At 39.5% G+C, this 16,957-nt stretch overlaps 1 protein-coding gene across 6 annotated transcripts in view; it reads right to left on the bottom strand.

Moving 5' to 3' along the window:
• The window catches only part of METTL8 (methyltransferase like 8), a 108,848-nt gene that overhangs the window by 45,238 nt on the left and 46,653 nt on the right, over positions 1 to 16,957 (bottom strand). For all 6 annotated transcript variants that reach the window (XM_030916683.1, XM_030916687.1, XM_030916682.1 and 3 more), the window contains one exon: positions 89 to 180. In XM_030916683.1, coding sequence (XP_030772543.1) covers positions 89 to 180 — 92 coding nt within the window. The remainder of the gene's footprint in view (positions 1 to 88; positions 181 to 16,957) is intronic.

Genomic DNA, 16,957 nt, shown 5'->3' with positions numbered 1-16,957 from the left:
GGCTAAGAACTCTCAGAAGCAATGACACGAGGAGGAGGAAAAGTGACTAAAGCTCTGGCTCTAGGAGCCACAGCACACAGTTGGCTACCTTGCTCTTCGAGAACGACTCGCACAGCTGAGTTTTCCTTTACTTTTTTTCTGGCTGCTGCTTCTTCTTCCTTAGACCACTGCATGTGATCCCTATTAAACAAATAAAAATAAAAAGATTGTAAAATATGCTTTATCATTGAAGAAGACAGAAAAAAGGTGACGGGAACCACATCTTTCATTCTAGATTAGCTGAAGACAAATGATACAGACTAATTCCACATGGAATGAATACATTTTGTGTCAGATGTTCCTACTGATAGCGCTGGTACAACCCTGGAACTCCTACGATTCTTCTGTTTAAATCTGGTTGTGCTGTGAGCCCCAACTACCTCTGGGAAATGGCTGCTAAAGTAATGTCCTCAGAACACCCTGGTGTATGACTATTTGGGTGCTGGTATGGTTTGCTGGTTTTTACTCTAAGGCTAAATTTATTTGCCTTTTTGTTAATTTATGAACAGAACATTCTTCAGTAGTTTCTAAATGCTCCTCTTACAGCACTTGTATTCTAACACTTTGCTGTCAAAGAGATGAAAGTTTAAAAATGTTTTGTACTTAGCCTGAAATTTTTAAAGTAACTTTAGATTTATTTTTCTTATTAGCTACTTTAAATTCTGTAAAAGGATTCATTTGCATTTAAGTGATAGAGTACTTGATATAGCATGTGAAAAGGTCACCTTTCTAAGTTCTGGCACTTTCTATAAGTATTTTTAGTTTCAGAATCTACTCTCCCTATATGAGAAGATATTTTCTGCTGCAAAAAAAATGTCTTTCTTGGAATAGAAGCAACAACTGTATGCAAGAAAGGTAATTTTTTTTAAGTTTTGTTTTCACAAAGTTTGCATTTTTTTGCAATAGGTTAGACTCTAAGTAAAGCAATTTCCTGGAATAAACCAGGAATAATTTTTTATCACTAAACAATAAAAAAATTACATACCCCATATTCAAGTTGCATGTAGCCTAAAAGAAAAACCTCTAACACTATTATCATATGATATATGTAGTCACCTGACTGATGATAAGGGATAAATTATACAATTCTTGAAAGTGCATCATGCTGTGACTGACAAACATTGAGCAGTTAGCATGATCATAATAACAATAATAATTACCATCATTTATTTATTACATATCAGGTATTGTAATAAGCACATTGCATACATATGTCTTATTTAATCCTTTAGAAAACCCTTTGGTAGGGTTATAAGCATGCCCACTTTGCATAGTGGCTAACAGAAATGTAATGACATATTCAAGGTCATATAGCCAGGAAGTGGCAGAAACAGAATTCACCTAGGTTTGTGTCACTTAAAAGTCCACCTTCTCAACTATTAGTCTATTATTTTCTACCATGGCAGTGGAGGACACAGAGAGACTTAAGATGTAATGTTTGCCCATCTTGGGTTTATATTCTGCTAGTACAGGCAGGTAAACAATAAGTAAATGATAACACAGTGGAGCATGCATGGCTAGCACCTGATGAAGGGGAGTGCAGCCAATTAATGCAGCTGGGGCAAATAGGAAGACTTGAGAGAAGGTAGGTTTGGGCTCAGGTTAGGAGGAAAAGTGGTGGAGCAAATTCATGTCACTCAGAAGCTGACAATACAGACAGTGCATACAGGGAACAGTTAAAAGAAACTCCATTTTGACTGGTTCTCTTGGACTACTGCAGATGAAGTTGGAAGCTGGATAATGGTCAGATTTCATAGGATCTTAAATGTGGGGCTGAACAGTTAAGTAGTGTGTGAGACACAATGAAGTGGGGATGGACTGGAGGAAAAGCGACCAATTAGACTGTTGGAATTGTCTAGGAGTAATGAGTCCCAGGACTAAAGTGGTAGCAATGGAGAACAGGAAGGAAAGGGGGAGAGGGAGACACTGAAAACACTGAAATTAAGACCTAGAGATTAACTAGATATTGGAGAGAAGTGTAAGAGTCATGAATGATTCCAAGGTCTTAAAACTGAGTATCTAGGAAAGTGGGAGTAACAATGACAGAATGTGGAGTTGCATTGGGTGGAATGATGATAAGCATGGTACTATTTTAAGTAATGCTTATACAATCAGATATGAGAGGGTATATTCCAGTGACCTGGCTATAAATATTGAAGGTGAGAAACAGTTTTCCTTAACTAACTAACTAACTAACTAACTAACTAACTAAATAAATAAATCAAAACTGGTATGCTGCAGTCGCCAGGAAACGTGAATGAGAATGTTTTCAGAGTTTCATAGATAAAAGTTTAACCGCCAGTATTTAAATAAAACTCAATCATGTACAAGCCAAATAATCATAAACTGCTTTGTCTCTTGCTTTAACAAATGAGATTAGAATAGGTTTTTTTTTTTCCTTTTTTTGACTTATTTTGACTTACTTTAACATATGTGAGCAATCACATACAAACTGGGGCTGGCAACTATACTTTAAATTCTGTACATATTAAATACACTATATTGAATACAATTACATGAAATTTGTGAAATTAAAGGCAACAAGTTATTTATTGAAAAAATAGTATTTCTAAGGTTAGGGATGAGTTTTTCATCTACAAATTTCTACCACATATAGGAAAGAAAATAGAATAATCTATTTCCCTGGGAAGAATCAAGCTGTAAGACAATAAGAGTATATGTGGTCTTCCACTTTAAGCATTTAAGCTTTTAGTTTAACTTGGTATTTCTTAAGGATTTAATAGATACAGTTATTTTTTAACTGTAACTTCCGTACCCTGTTCTTTATGTTACTTCATTTTCTTAACTGCTAAGTGAGGGGAATATTAAATCCTAAGTTCCTGCAGAACAGATTTTTTTTTTACACTACAGTTACAGAATCCCCACAGAAACCTATAAAATGTTCCTACTGTATTTATAGGGACTTCCTCCAGCCCTGCTGCTTTATGGCAGTTCTTTATTTTGGAGGAACTGGATTCAGGTATCCCAAAACCCAACAGCTGGCAATAAGAATCATACAACTTTTTATTAGCAATAATACAACTACAATATAATTTAAGCATAGAAACAAATAATAAACAAACTGAAAATAATCAAGTATTTAACAGCAACAAAAACCAAAGGAAAAAAGTGGTTTATAGAGTTTGGCCAATAAATTGTACTTCTGGGAACTTACTGAAATGAAGTAACTCAAAAGAACTAAGAAATTCTGTACAGGGAAATATTTGTATGAAGATATTCACTGGAACACTAAATATAATATTAATAGCAAAAAATGAGAAACAACTTCTGTGATAGGGAAATGAAAAAATTATAGTAAATCAAAGGAATATTATGCAGACATTAAGATAATAAATATGACTATTACATGACAATATGGAAAAGTATTTATAAAATAACATGAGGTTAAAAAAGTAGATCCCCAAATTTTATGTATATATATCTTTTTTTTTTTTTTAGATGGAGTCACTCTGTTGCCCAGGCTGGAGTGCAATTGCACAATCTTGGCTCATTGCAACCTCTGCCTCCTGTGTTCAAGCGATTCTCCTGCCTCAGCCTCACGAGTAGCTGGGATTACAGGCATGCGCCACCACGCCCAGCTAATTTTTGTATTTTTAGTAGAGATGGGTTTCACCATATTGGCCAGGCTGGTCTTGAACTCCTAATGACAGGTGATCCACCTGCCTTGGCCTCCCAAAGCGCTAGGATTACAGACGTGAGCCACCGTGCCCAGCCTATAACAAGTTTTAAAAAAACCTTTTTAGCCTTTGGAAAAACCTTTGACAGCCTCAAACTCCTGAGTTCAACCAATACTTCGGCCTCAGCCTCCTGAGTAGCTGGGACTATTAAGTGCATACCACTGTGCCCAGCTAATTTTTAAAAGCTTTCAATTTTTTTTTTTTTTTTGGTAGAGACAGGTCTTGCTTTGTTGCCCAGGCTGGTCTCCAACTCCCGCATCAAGCAATCCTCCTGCCTTGGCCTCCCATACTGCTGGGATTACAGGCATGAGTGAGCCACCACACCTGCCTGAGTTCCTTAATTGTGTGACTAACAAAAAATACAAACATACAGCCAATGCCTTCCTACTTTGCGCACAATGGGATGGAGGTCACAGCTGCTGAAGAAACCAATACCCACCTCCCTCACTAAGTATTCAGTGGGAACCTATATCTATTAGGCACTGGGCCTGTGAACTGGGGACACAAAGATGAGAAGATTTGGTAGAACTCAAAATTTTGAGCGATTCTCCTACCTCAGCCTCCTGAGTAGCTGGAATTATAGGCCAAGGCAGGCAGATCACAAGGTCAGGAGATCGAGACCATCCTGGCTAACACAGTGAAACCCCGTCTCTACTAAAAATACAAAAAATTAGCTGGGCGTGGTGATGAACGCTTGTAGTCCCAGCTACTCGGGAGGCTGAGGCAGGAGAATGGCGTGAACCCGGAAGGCAGAGCTTGCAGTGAGCCGAGATTGCACCACTGCACTCCAGCCTGGGCGACAGAGCGAGACTCTGTCTCAAAACAAACAAACAAACAAACAAACAAAAAATATATATATTTATATAAACCCAATACGGGAGGATCCAGATTCATAAAACAAGTTCTTACAGACCTACAAGGAGACTTAAACTGCCACACGATAGTGGTGGCAGTTTTAACACCCCAGTGTCAATACTGGACAGATCAACAAGACAGAAAATGAACAAGGATATTCAAGACTTGAACTCAGCTCTGGATCAAGTGGACCTGATGGATATCTACAGAACTCTCCACCCCAAGACAACAGAATATATATTCCTCTGAAATAGACCACATAATTACAAATACAACATTCCTCAGCAAATGCAAAAGAATTGAAATCATAACGAACAGTCTCTCAGACCGCAGTACAATCAAATTATAACTCAAGATTTAAAAACTCCCTCAAAACCATACAACTACATGGAAATTGAACAACCTGCTCCTGAATGACTCCTGGGTAAATAATGAAATTAAGACAGAAATCAAAAAGTTCTTTAAAACCAATAAGAAAAAAGTGACAATATACCAGAATTTCTGGGATGCAGCTAAAGCAGTGTTAAGAGGGAAATTTATAACACTAAATGCCCACATTGGAAAGCTAGAAAGATTTCAAATCAAAACCCTAACATCACAATTAAAAGAACTAGAGAAGCAAGAGCAAACAAATCTAAAAGCTAGAGGAAGACAAGAAATAACTAACACCAGAGCAGAACTGAAGGAGATAGAGACACAAAAATCCTTTCCAAAAAAAAATCAATGAATCCAGGAGCTGGTTTTTTGAAAAACAAAAACAAAAACAAAAACAAAAACGATAAAACAGATAGACTGCTAACTAGACTAAGAAGAAAAGAGAGAAGAATCAAATAGATAAAAAATGATAAAGGGGATATTGCCACTGACCCATGGAAATACAAACTACCATCAGAGAGTACTATAAACACTTCTAGGCAAATAAACTAGAAAATCTAAAGAAACTGATAAAGTCCTGGACACATACACCCTCCCAACACTAAACCAGGAAGAAGTTCAATCCTTGAATAGACCAATAACAAGTTCTAAAATTGAGGCAGTAATAGCCTACCAACCAAAAAAAGCCCAGGACCAGGCAGATTCACAGCTAAATTCTACCAGAGGTACAAAGAGAAGCTGGTATCATTCCTTCTGAAACTATTCCAAACAATTGAAAAGGAGGGACTCCTCTCTAACTCATTTTATGAGGCCAGCATTATCCTGATACCAAAACTTGGCAGAAACACAACAAAAAAAAGAAAACTTCAGGCCAATATCCCTGATGAACATCGACGCAAAAATCCTCAATAAAATACTAGCAAACTGAATCCAGCAGCACATCAAAAAGCTTATCCACCAATCGAGTTGGCTTCATGCCTGGGATGCAAGGCTGGTTCAACATATGCAAATTAATAAGCATAATCCATCACATAAACAGAACCAATGACAAAAATCACATGATTATTTCAACAGATGCACAAAAGGCCTTCAATAAAATTCAACATCACTTCATGTTAAAAACTCTCAATGAACTAGGTATTGATGGGACGTATCTCAAAATAGTAAGAGCTATTTATGACAAACCCATGGCCAATATCATACTGAATGGGCAAAAGCTGAAAGCATTCCCTTTGAAAACTGGCGTAAGACAAGGATGCCCTCTCTCACCACTCCTATTCAACATAGTATTGTAAGTGCTGACCAGGGCAATAAGGCAAGAGAAAGAAATAAAGGGTATTCAAATAGGAAAAGAGCAAGCCAAATTGTCTCTGCAGATGACATGATTCTATATTTAGAAAACCCCATCGTCTCAGCCCAAAAACTCCTTTAGCTGATAAATGACTTCAGCAAAGTCTTGGGATACAAAATCAATGTGCAAAAATCACAAGTGTTCCTACACACCAACAACAGACTAGCAGAGAGCCAAATCATGAATGAACCCCCATTCACAATTGTTACAAAGAGAATAAAATACCTAGGAATACAGCTAACAAGGGACATGAAGGACCTCTTCAAGATGAACTACAAACCACTGTTCAAAGAAATGAGAGGGGACACAAACAAATGGAAGAACATTCCATGCTCACGGATAGGAAGAATCAACATCGTGAAAATGGCCATACTGCCCAAAGTAATTTATAGATTGATTCTATGTTATTCCCATGAAACTACTGTTGACTTTCTTCACAGAATTAGAAAAAACTACTTTAAATTTCATATGGAACTGAAAAAGAGCCCATATAGTGAAGACAATCCTAAGCAAAAAGAACAAAGCTGGAGGCATCACGCTACCTGACTTCAAACTATACTACAGGGCTACAGTAACCAAAACAGCATGGTACTGGTATCAAAACAGACATATAGACCAATGGAACAGAACAGAGACCTCTGTTACACAGAGAAATAAGTCCACACATCTATAACCATCTGATCTTCAACAAACCTGACAAAAACAAGCAATGGGGAAAGGATTCCCTACTTCATAAATGGTGCTGGGAAAACTGGCTAGCCATATGCAGAAAACTGAAACCGGACCCCTTCCTTAGTGTTAAACCTTATTCAAAAATTAACTCAAGGTGGATTTAAGACTTAAATGTAAAACCAAAAACCATAAAAACCCTAGAAGAAAACCTAGGCAATACCATTCAGGACATAGCATGGGCAAAGACTTCATGACAAAACACCAAAAGCAACTGCAACAAAAGCCAAAGTTGACAAATGGGATCTAATTAAACTAAAGGGCTTCTGCACAGCCAAAGAAACTAGCATCAGAGTGAACAGCGAACCTACAGAATGGGAGAAAATTTTTGCAATCTACCCATCTGACAAAGGTCTAATTTCCAGAATCTACAAGGTATTTAAACAAATTTACAAGAAAAAAAAAAATCAAAAAGTGGGCAAAGGATATGAACAGACACTTCTCAAAAGAAGACATTTATGCAGCCAATAAACATATGGAAAAAAGCTCATAATCACTGATCATTAGAGAAATGCAAATCAAAACTGCAATGAGATATCTCACACCAGTCAGAATGGTGAGTATTAAAAAGGAAACAATAGATGCTGACAAGGCTGTGGAGAAGTAGGAACACTTTTTTTTTTTTTTTTTTTTTTGACATGGAGTCTTGCTCTGTTGCCAGGTTGGAGTGCAGCGGCACGATCTTGGCTCACTGTAACCTCCACCTCCCGGGTTCAAGTGATTCTCCTGCCTCAGCCTTCTGAGTAGCTAGGACTACAGGCATACACCACCACACCCAGTTAATTTTTTTGTATTTTTAGTAGAGACGGAGTTTCACCATGTTGGCCAGGATGGTCTCCATCTCCTGACCTTATGATCCACCCACCCTGGACTCCCAAAGTGCTGGGATTACAGGCATGAGCCACCACACCCAACTAGGAATGCTTTTACACTGTTGGTGGGCATGTAAATTAGTTCAACCACTGTGGAAGACAGTGTGGCGATTCCTCAAGGATCTAGAACCAGAAATATCATTTGACCCAGTAATCCCATTACTGGGTATACACCCAAAGGAATATAAATCATTCTACTATAAAGACACATGCACATATGTGCTTACTGCAGCACTATTTACAATAGCAAAGGCATGGAACCAACCCATATGTCAATCAATGATAGACTGGATAAAGAAAATGTGGTACATATACACCATGGAATACTATGCAGTCATAAAAAAGAATGAGATCATGTCCTTTGCAGGGACATGGATGAAGTTGGAAGCCATCATCCTCAGCAAACTAACACAGGACTAGAAAACCAGACACTGCATGTTCTCCCTCATAAGTAGGAGTTGAACAATGAGAACACATGGACACAGGGAGGGGAACAACATACACAGGGGCCTGTTGGCGGGTGGAGGGCAAGGGGAGAGAGAGCATTAGGACAAATCCCTAATGCATGCAGGGCCTAAAACCTAGATGACGGGTTGATAGGTGCAGCAAATAACCATGGCACATGTATACCTATGTAACAAACCTGCACATTCTGCACATGTATCCCAGAACTCAAAGTAAAATTTAAAAAAAAAAGAAGAAAAAAAGAAAAGAAGACTACAAGAAAAAAAAAATACACACACACACACCCACACACACACCCACACACACACCTGGGCCAGGCGCGGTGGCTCACGCCTGTAATCCCAGCACTTTGGGAGGCTGAGGCGGGTGGATCACCTGAGGTCAGCAGTTCAAGACCATCCTGGCCAACATGGTGAAACCCCATCTCTACCAAAAATACAAAAAATTAGCCGGGTGTGGTGGCGGGCGCCTGTAATCCCAGCTACTTGGGAGGCTGAGGCAGGAGAATCACTTGAACCTGAGAGGCGGAGTTTGCAGTGAGCTGAGATCGAGCCATTGTACTCCAGCCTGGGCAACAGAGCGAGACTCTGTCTGAAAAAAAACAAATACACACAAAAACCCCAAAAAACACACATGTGTACTGAACATGTAAAAAACAAAAAGAACTATGTAAGAAACAGGGCATGAGAAATCAGATGATAAGTAAAATTTTTATATAAGGAAAATTATATAATGAAGAATTCTTGGGATCTGAACCCCATTGAGATTCTGGAAACTGTCTATTATTTAAGTGGGTTACATAATAGAAATCATGTTGCAACACACAGTCTTACCTTGGATCTACAAAAAAAAGGCTTAGCTCAGTGTTTTTAAACTAAAGGTCATAAACCTTGGTGAGTCCTGAAATCAATTTAGTTACTCTAAGCAACCCTTGAAAAAAGAAACAGAAACAGAAACAGAGTAGAATAAAATAAATGGAAAATAATGGGTACACACCTCACATGGTAAAAACTGTACTGGAAACTTTTGTTCCTGTTTTATATATGTATATATGTTATGTACACATGTGCTGGTCCATGATGGAAAGTGTGTTTCTTACTGGGAGCATGCCAATGGCCTAGCTGATGTAGTCATGTAATACAAGTGCTTAGTGCTTCCTTATAAATGGCTGAGATCCCTTGAAAAGTTTCTATATGCTTAAACCAAGAACATTGTGGAATAAGGAATGATTTTTCCAAGTAACCGTGTAAGTTCCTCAATATAGACAGATCTCAGGGCCATGTCTCAAAAGCATTTTGAATATCGTTTCCTGTCACCACCCTCCAAAATTGATAAATGTACTAAGTATGATTAAAAGACAATAGGCAGAATGTAAAATGGTTCAGTCACTGTGGAAAACAATTTGAGTTTCTCAAAAACTTAAACACAGAATTAAAACATGACCCTGCAATTCCACTCTTAGGTATATATTCCAAAGAAATGAAAGCAAGGACCCAAACAAGAACATAGTTCACCCATGTTCATAGCAGCACTATTCACAAGAGGCAAAACAGTGGAACAGCCCAAATGTCCATTGGTAGATGAATGAATAAACCAACTGTGATGTATACAAACGATGGAATATCATTCAGCCATAAAAAGAACAAAGTGCCAATACATGCTACAAGGTATACGACCCTCCAAGACATTATGCTAAGTGAAAGATGTCAGACATAAAAGGTCACACTGTATGATTCCATGTCTATGAAATATCCAGAATGACTGGGTGTGGAGGCTTATGTCTATAATCCCAGCACACTGGGAGGCTGAGGCAAGTGGATCACTTGAGCCCAGGAGTTCAAGACCAGCATGGGCAACATGGAAAAACCCCGTCTATACTAAAAATACAAAAAATTAGCCAGCCATGGTGGCACACGCCTGTAGTCCCAGTTACTTGGGAGGCTGAGGTGGGAGGATCACTTGAGCCCAGGTGGTCGAGGCTGCAGTGAGCTGTTACCATGCCACTGCACTCCAGTCTGGGTGACAGGGCAAGACCCTGTCTCAAATAAGCAAACAAACAGACAAAAAATGAAAGACTAGACCAACTGTGGTGGCTCATTCCTGTACTTTCAGCACTTTAGGAGGCTGAGGCAGGAGGATTGCTTCAGCCCAGGAGTTCAAGATCAGTCTGGGCAACATAGTGAGACCCCATCTCTATAAAAAATAAAAAATTAGCCAGGTGTGGTAGCACACACTTGTAATCTCAGCTACTTGGGGGGCTGAGGCAGGAAGATCACTTGAGCCCAGGAGGTCAAAACTGCAATGAGCTGTGATTGTGCCACTGCACTCCAGTCTGGGTGACAGAGTGAGATGCTGTCTTTAAATTAATTAAGTAAGTAAGTAAGAAAGAAAGTAAAAGACTATAGGCAGTTATAAGTACTAGTAATATAAACACCCAGAATCTGGAAGGCAAATCTTTCTCAGGACATTAGAAACTAAATAAAAAAGAGTATCTTTATTTTTTCTTAAAATTAAAAAAATATATTGTCATACAGAGAGTAAATCATCCTTACAAACCAAAGGCTAAATGGAGAAATGAACTGTAGATAATTCTGAGCAACACCTCTAAGAGAAAATTGACATGTACTTTTCTAGAAACATCTTTAAAAAATCAAATTCAGGCTGGGTGTGGTGGCTCGTGCCTATAACCCCAGCATTTTGAGAGGCCAAGGCAGGAGGACTGCTTGAGGCCAGGAGTTCAAGACCAGCCTGGGTAACATGGCAAGACCTCCTCTCCAAAAAAAATAAAATAAGACAAAATAAAATATTAGCCATTATGGTGTCATTGTACTTCAGCCTGGGTGACAGAGCAAGACCCTGTCTCAAAAAAAAAAAAAAAAAAAAAAAAAAAAATCAAATTCAGCAAGAGAGGAAATACTATTCTTAAATATAAATGAGAAAATAAGGAAGAAAACAAAAACTTTTGAACAGAATTTTGGACTTGAAGGATGGGGAGACAAAAGCACATTTCGTTTAATTTACAAATCTTCTCTTTAAGAAGAAAAATATGTAAAAAAGGTGTGTGGGAAGATAATGTGAATCAACTACCTTCCTCTTCCCTGGGTGAAACAATTTTTATTACTGCTCTTACAGTGTGTATTTGTGTTGGTATAGAGTTCACCACAGGTGTCAGGTACAGACTGGACAACCCCTTGGGGGGTATGCTATGAAGACAGATGGCTGTCTAGACTAGATCAATGTTTTTCAAACTGAGTAACAGAGCCCTAAGGGTCCTGTAGGCTGCTACAGTAAGTGAAGAGAAGTGAGAGGGAAAAGGAAGTGGTGCTGTTGATGCTCCAGGCCTCTATGCCAACTTCATTCAGGGCAGGTTTGCTTTTATCTTTTAAATCCTAGGATTCCATGTTAAAGCTTCACTTGAAAATAGTTCTGTTGCTAAAGAAAATTATAAAAACCATTGGACTGGATCAAGGGTTCCCAAACCTGGCTCCTCAACAGAATTACTAAAAGAGCCTTTTCAAGTTAGAAATTCCTGGGTTACACCTCTAGACATACTGAAATAGTAACTCCCTGAAGGATTCTTGTGCAGCCAGCCCAAAGCTAGCCCATGTGTTTGAGAAGCGCAGGACCAGATGATCTTTGCTTTCCTGAGTCTATGACAAAACGACTTAAATCAGTAGGCGAGAATCTCAGGCAAGAGAGCACGTGGTAGCAGATGGAAAAAGAGAATACAGATAGCTAAATCACTAGGTTCTAATGAAGAAAACAAAAAAACTGGTAAATGAGGAGCTTGCCTAAGATCAGAAGTTGCTCTGGAGATTTAATTGCCTGGCAAAGGGCTCATTTCATCTTACAGCCTGCGATAACTATCCATATTGGTGATGGTAGTCAAAATGGTTTCATGGAGCAGCTGTCCAAAAAAGTATAATGTGAACCACATATGTAGTTTTAAATTTCTAGTAGCCATGGTACAGAAAAGTGAAAATAAAGAGGTGAAACCAATTTTTAAAATATATTTTATTTAGGCCAGGCACAGTGGCTCACACCTATAATCCCAGCACTTTGGGAGTCCGAGGTGGGCAGTTCACCTGAGGTCAGGAGTTTGAGACCAGCCTGGCCAACACAGTGAAACCTTGTCTCTACAAAAAATATAAAAATTACCTGGGCATGGTGGCGATATGGAAGAGAAGAGCATGGTCTCTTTAAATGATACAGAAGCGGGGAAGGCAAGTGCTAGCTAGAGGAGGACATGGTCCCCGGCTAGGGCTTCACCCACACGAACCTAGGTGAGGACAGGCATTTCCTGCCCAAATGTTGTATTTTCCCAGGACTGCCCTGGCCTGCCACGTCCCCATCCTATGCCTATAAACACCCCCTCTCCCCCAGACCCTAGCAGGCAGACACATAGGTGGCTGGACATCACGAGAAGCACATCAGCAGGAACCAGCACACCAGCAGTCCACCAACCAGCAGAATGACATTTGGCCAGGGCAGCCAGAGGAGAGCCCAGTCCAATGAGCGGTCTGACTCCAGGGGAAAACCATCTCTCTTCTGGCTCCCCCATCTGCTGAGAGCTACTTCCACTCAGTAAAACCTTGCACTCATTCTCCAAGCTTGTAAGTGATCTGATTCTTCCCCTACAACAAGGCAAGAACCCAGGGATACAGAAAGTCCTCTGTCTTTACGACAAGGCAGGGGTATAATTGAGCTAACACAAGCTGCCTATGGATGGCTAAACTAAAAGAGCACCCTGTAACACATGCCCACTGGGGCTTCAGGAGCTGTAAACACTCACCCCTAGACACTGTCAGGGGGTCGGAGCCCCACAGCCTGCCCATGTGTATGCTCCCCTAGAGGTTTCAGCAGTGGGTCACTGAAGAAGTGAGCCACACCCCCATCGCACATCCTGCGAGGGGGACATGGGAGCTTTTCCTGTTTCAGTGGTGCATGTTTATAATCCCAGATACTCAGGAGGCTGAGGCAGGAGAATTGCTTGAACCTGGGAGGCAGAGGTTGCAGTTAGCTGAGATTCCATCACTGCACTCCATCCGGGGTGACAAAGTGAGACTGTCTTATTTAAAAAAATATATGTATATGTGTGTACATACATGTATATATGTATGTATGTGTATATATATGTACGTATGTGTATATATAATATATGTACGTATGTGTGTATATATAATTTAACTGCATATATCCAAATTTTCATTCATTTTTAACATATAATTCAATATAAAAATTATTAATGAGATTGTTTACCTTTTTTTGTACTAAGTTTTAAAAATCTTACAGTACATCTCAATTCAGCCCAGTTATTAATATATTTCAAGTGCTCAATAAACACATGTGGCTAGTGGCTACCATATTGTACAGTGTAGAACTAATTAATTAAAAAATCAATGTATTCCCTTTCAAAATTGAGATTCAGTAGCAATCAAAACATAAAAGGCCCGTGAATCACTTTCCTAGCCCCAGAGATGCTGTTCCAGAGGCTAGTCTGATAACAATTTTGTCTGCAGATATCATGCCTGACTTGACTTCTTCAGCTCTGGCCACTCTCCCTCTTCCCAGCAGCAGTGTCTGCGTGCTGGACATTTACACCTGAATGTCCTGCTCACAAAGCCTATTCAAAATGTCTAAAACCAAATTCACCATCTTTCTTCCAAAATAAAACAAATACATTTACCTCTTGATTTTCCTATTTCTATTAGTTACTTAAGATCAAAACTTCAGAGTCACTTCTTCCTTTTTCTTTACTCTGCACAAGCACCAAGTTCTATTTATTCTTCTGTCATGATCTCTTGCTCACTGGACCTTTCTTGCTTCTAATTCTTCCTGCTGATCAGTCTAGTATGGTGTTACCAAATATATACACTTAATACACTAGCTATAATGTCATTTATCTTCAGTGGCTCTATAATGCCTTATACTTCGGCTATGAATTCAGGACCACACACAATCGTAAACCTACCCCCCCTTTGGCCTATGTCATTCTGACCTTATCTTTCACCAATCTCCTAGAAAAGCCTTTGTTAAGGCAAACTATCCTATGCTCTCTCTCCTGAAAATGCCTTATATTTCCTCATCTCAGTGCTTTATGATTTTCTATCCAACTAGAATGCCCTTATTTCAGTTTACCTATTCAAAGCATTAATTCAACAAATATTTGTGTGTCAGGCATTGTGCTATGTACTGGAGGCAATATAAACAGGGGCATATCTTGTATAATTATGCTTTGCTTTATCACATTTTACAGTTACTGCATTTTTTACATATGGAAGGTTTGTGGCAACCCTGCATTGAGCAAGTCTGTCAGCACCATTTCTCCAACAGCATGTGCTCACCTCATGTCTCTGTTACATTTTGGTAATTCTTGCAATATTTTAAACTATTTCATTATTATTATATCTGTTATGAGCTGTGATCAATGATCTTTGATGTTACTATTGTAATTGTTTTAGAGCACCATGAACCATCCCCATATAAAACAGCGAATTTAATTGATAAATATTACGTGTGTTCTGACTGCTCCACTGACCCGGCTTTGCCTGTCTCTTTCCCTCTCCTCAGACTCCCCTATTCCCTGAGAAAAAACAATATGAAATGAGTCCAGTTGATTACCTACAGTAGCCTCTACATGTTCAAGTTAAAGGAAGAGTTATGTATCTCTCACTTTAAATCAAAAGCTAGAAAAGACTAAGCTTAGTGAGGAACGCCTGTTGCAAGCTGAGATAGGCCAAAACCTAGGTCGCTAGCACTAGTCCACTTGTGACATGCAAAGGAAATATTCTTAAAGGAAATTAAAGATGCTACTCCAGGTTGAGTGCTATGGCTCACACCTATAATTCCAGCACTTTGGGAGGCTGAGTTGGGAAGATCACTTGAGCTCAGGAGTTCAAGACCAGCCTGGGTAACATGGTGAAACCCCATCTCTACAAAAAATGCAATTAGCCAGGCATGGCGGTGAATGCCTATAGTCCCAGCTACTTGGGAGGCTGAGGCCAGAGAATCACTTGACCCCGGAGGAGGTTGAGGCTGCAATGAACTGTGACCACACCACTGCACCACTGCACTCCAGCTTGGGTGACTGAGTCTCCCTGTCTGAAAAAAATAAAATAAAATAATGAAAAGATGCTACTCCAGCAAATACATGAATGAACACATGCTATTTCTCATGAAATAGCATTACTGATATGAAGAAAGGTTTAGTGGTCCGCATAAAAGATAAAACCAGCCACAATATTCCCATAAGCCAAAGCCTAATCCAGAGCAAGGCCCTAACTTTCTTTGATTCTATGAAGGCTCAGAGAGATGAGGTAGCTGCAGAAGAAAAGTGAAGCCAGTGGAGGTTGGTTCATGAGGTTTAAGGAAACAAGCCATCTCCATAGCATAAAAGTGCAAAGCAAAGCAGTAAGTGCTGATGGAGAAGCTGTAGCATCAAATTATCCAAAAGATCCAGCTAAGATCACTGATGAAGGTAGTTACACTAAAAAACAAATTTTCAATGTAAATAAAAGTTTTCTATTGGAAGAAGATGCCATCTAAGACTTTTTTTTTTTTTTTTGAGACAGAGTCTCACTCTGTTGCCCAGGCTGGAGTGCAGTGGCGCAATCTCGGCTCACTGCAAGCTCCGTCTCCCAGGTTCAAGCCATTCCCCTGCCTCAGCCTCCAGAGTAGCTGGGACTACAGGCGCCCGCCACCATGCCTGGCTAATTTTTTTTTGTATTTTTAATAGAGACGGGGTTTCACCATGTTAGCCAGGATGGTCTCGATCTCCTGACCTCGTGATCTGCCTGCCTTGGCCTCCCAAAGCATTGGGATTACAGGCATGAGCCACCGCGCCCGGCCAGATGCCATCTAAGACTTTCATAGTCAGAAAGGATAAGTCAATGCCTGGCTTCAAAGCTTCAAAGGACAGGCTGACTCTCTTGTTAAGGGCTAAGGCAGCTGGTGACTTTAAGTTGAAGCCAGTGCTTATTTACTATTCCAAAAATCCTAGCGCCCTTAAAAATGATGCTGAATCTACTCTGCCTATACTCTATAAATGAAACAACTAAGCCTAGATGACAACATATCTGTTTATAGCATGGTTTACTGAATGTTTTAAGCCCACTGTGGAGACCTAATGCTCAGAAGAAAGAATTCCTTGAAAAACATTACTGCTCACTGACAATATGCCTTGTCACCCCACAGTTCTGATGGAAATGTACAAGGATATTAATGTTGTTTTCATGCCAACTAATACAATATCCATTCTGCAGCCCATGGATCAAGGAGTAATTTCAACTTTCAAGACTTACTTAAGAACTACATTTCGTAAAGCTACAGCTGCCATAAACAGTAATTCCTCTAGTGGATCTTGGCAAAGTAAACTGAAAACATTCTGGAAAGGATTCACCAATCTACATGCCATTAAGAACATTTGTGATTCATGGGAGGTTAAAATAACAACATCAATAGGAGTTTGGAAGAAGTTGATTCTAATGGATGATTCTGAGGGGTTCAAGACTTCAGTGGAAAAAGTAACAGCAGATATGGTGGAAACAGCAAGAGAACTAGAATTAAAAGTGGGG

Source organism: Rhinopithecus roxellana, chromosome 14 (assembly GCF_007565055.1).
Source record: "Rhinopithecus roxellana isolate Shanxi Qingling chromosome 14, ASM756505v1, whole genome shotgun sequence".
In the NCBI taxonomy this organism is placed as follows: Eukaryota; Metazoa; Chordata; class Mammalia; order Primates; family Cercopithecidae; genus Rhinopithecus; species Rhinopithecus roxellana.
Note: the sequence above shows the minus strand (reverse complement) of the source record. Positions and strands in the feature narration are given on the sequence as shown.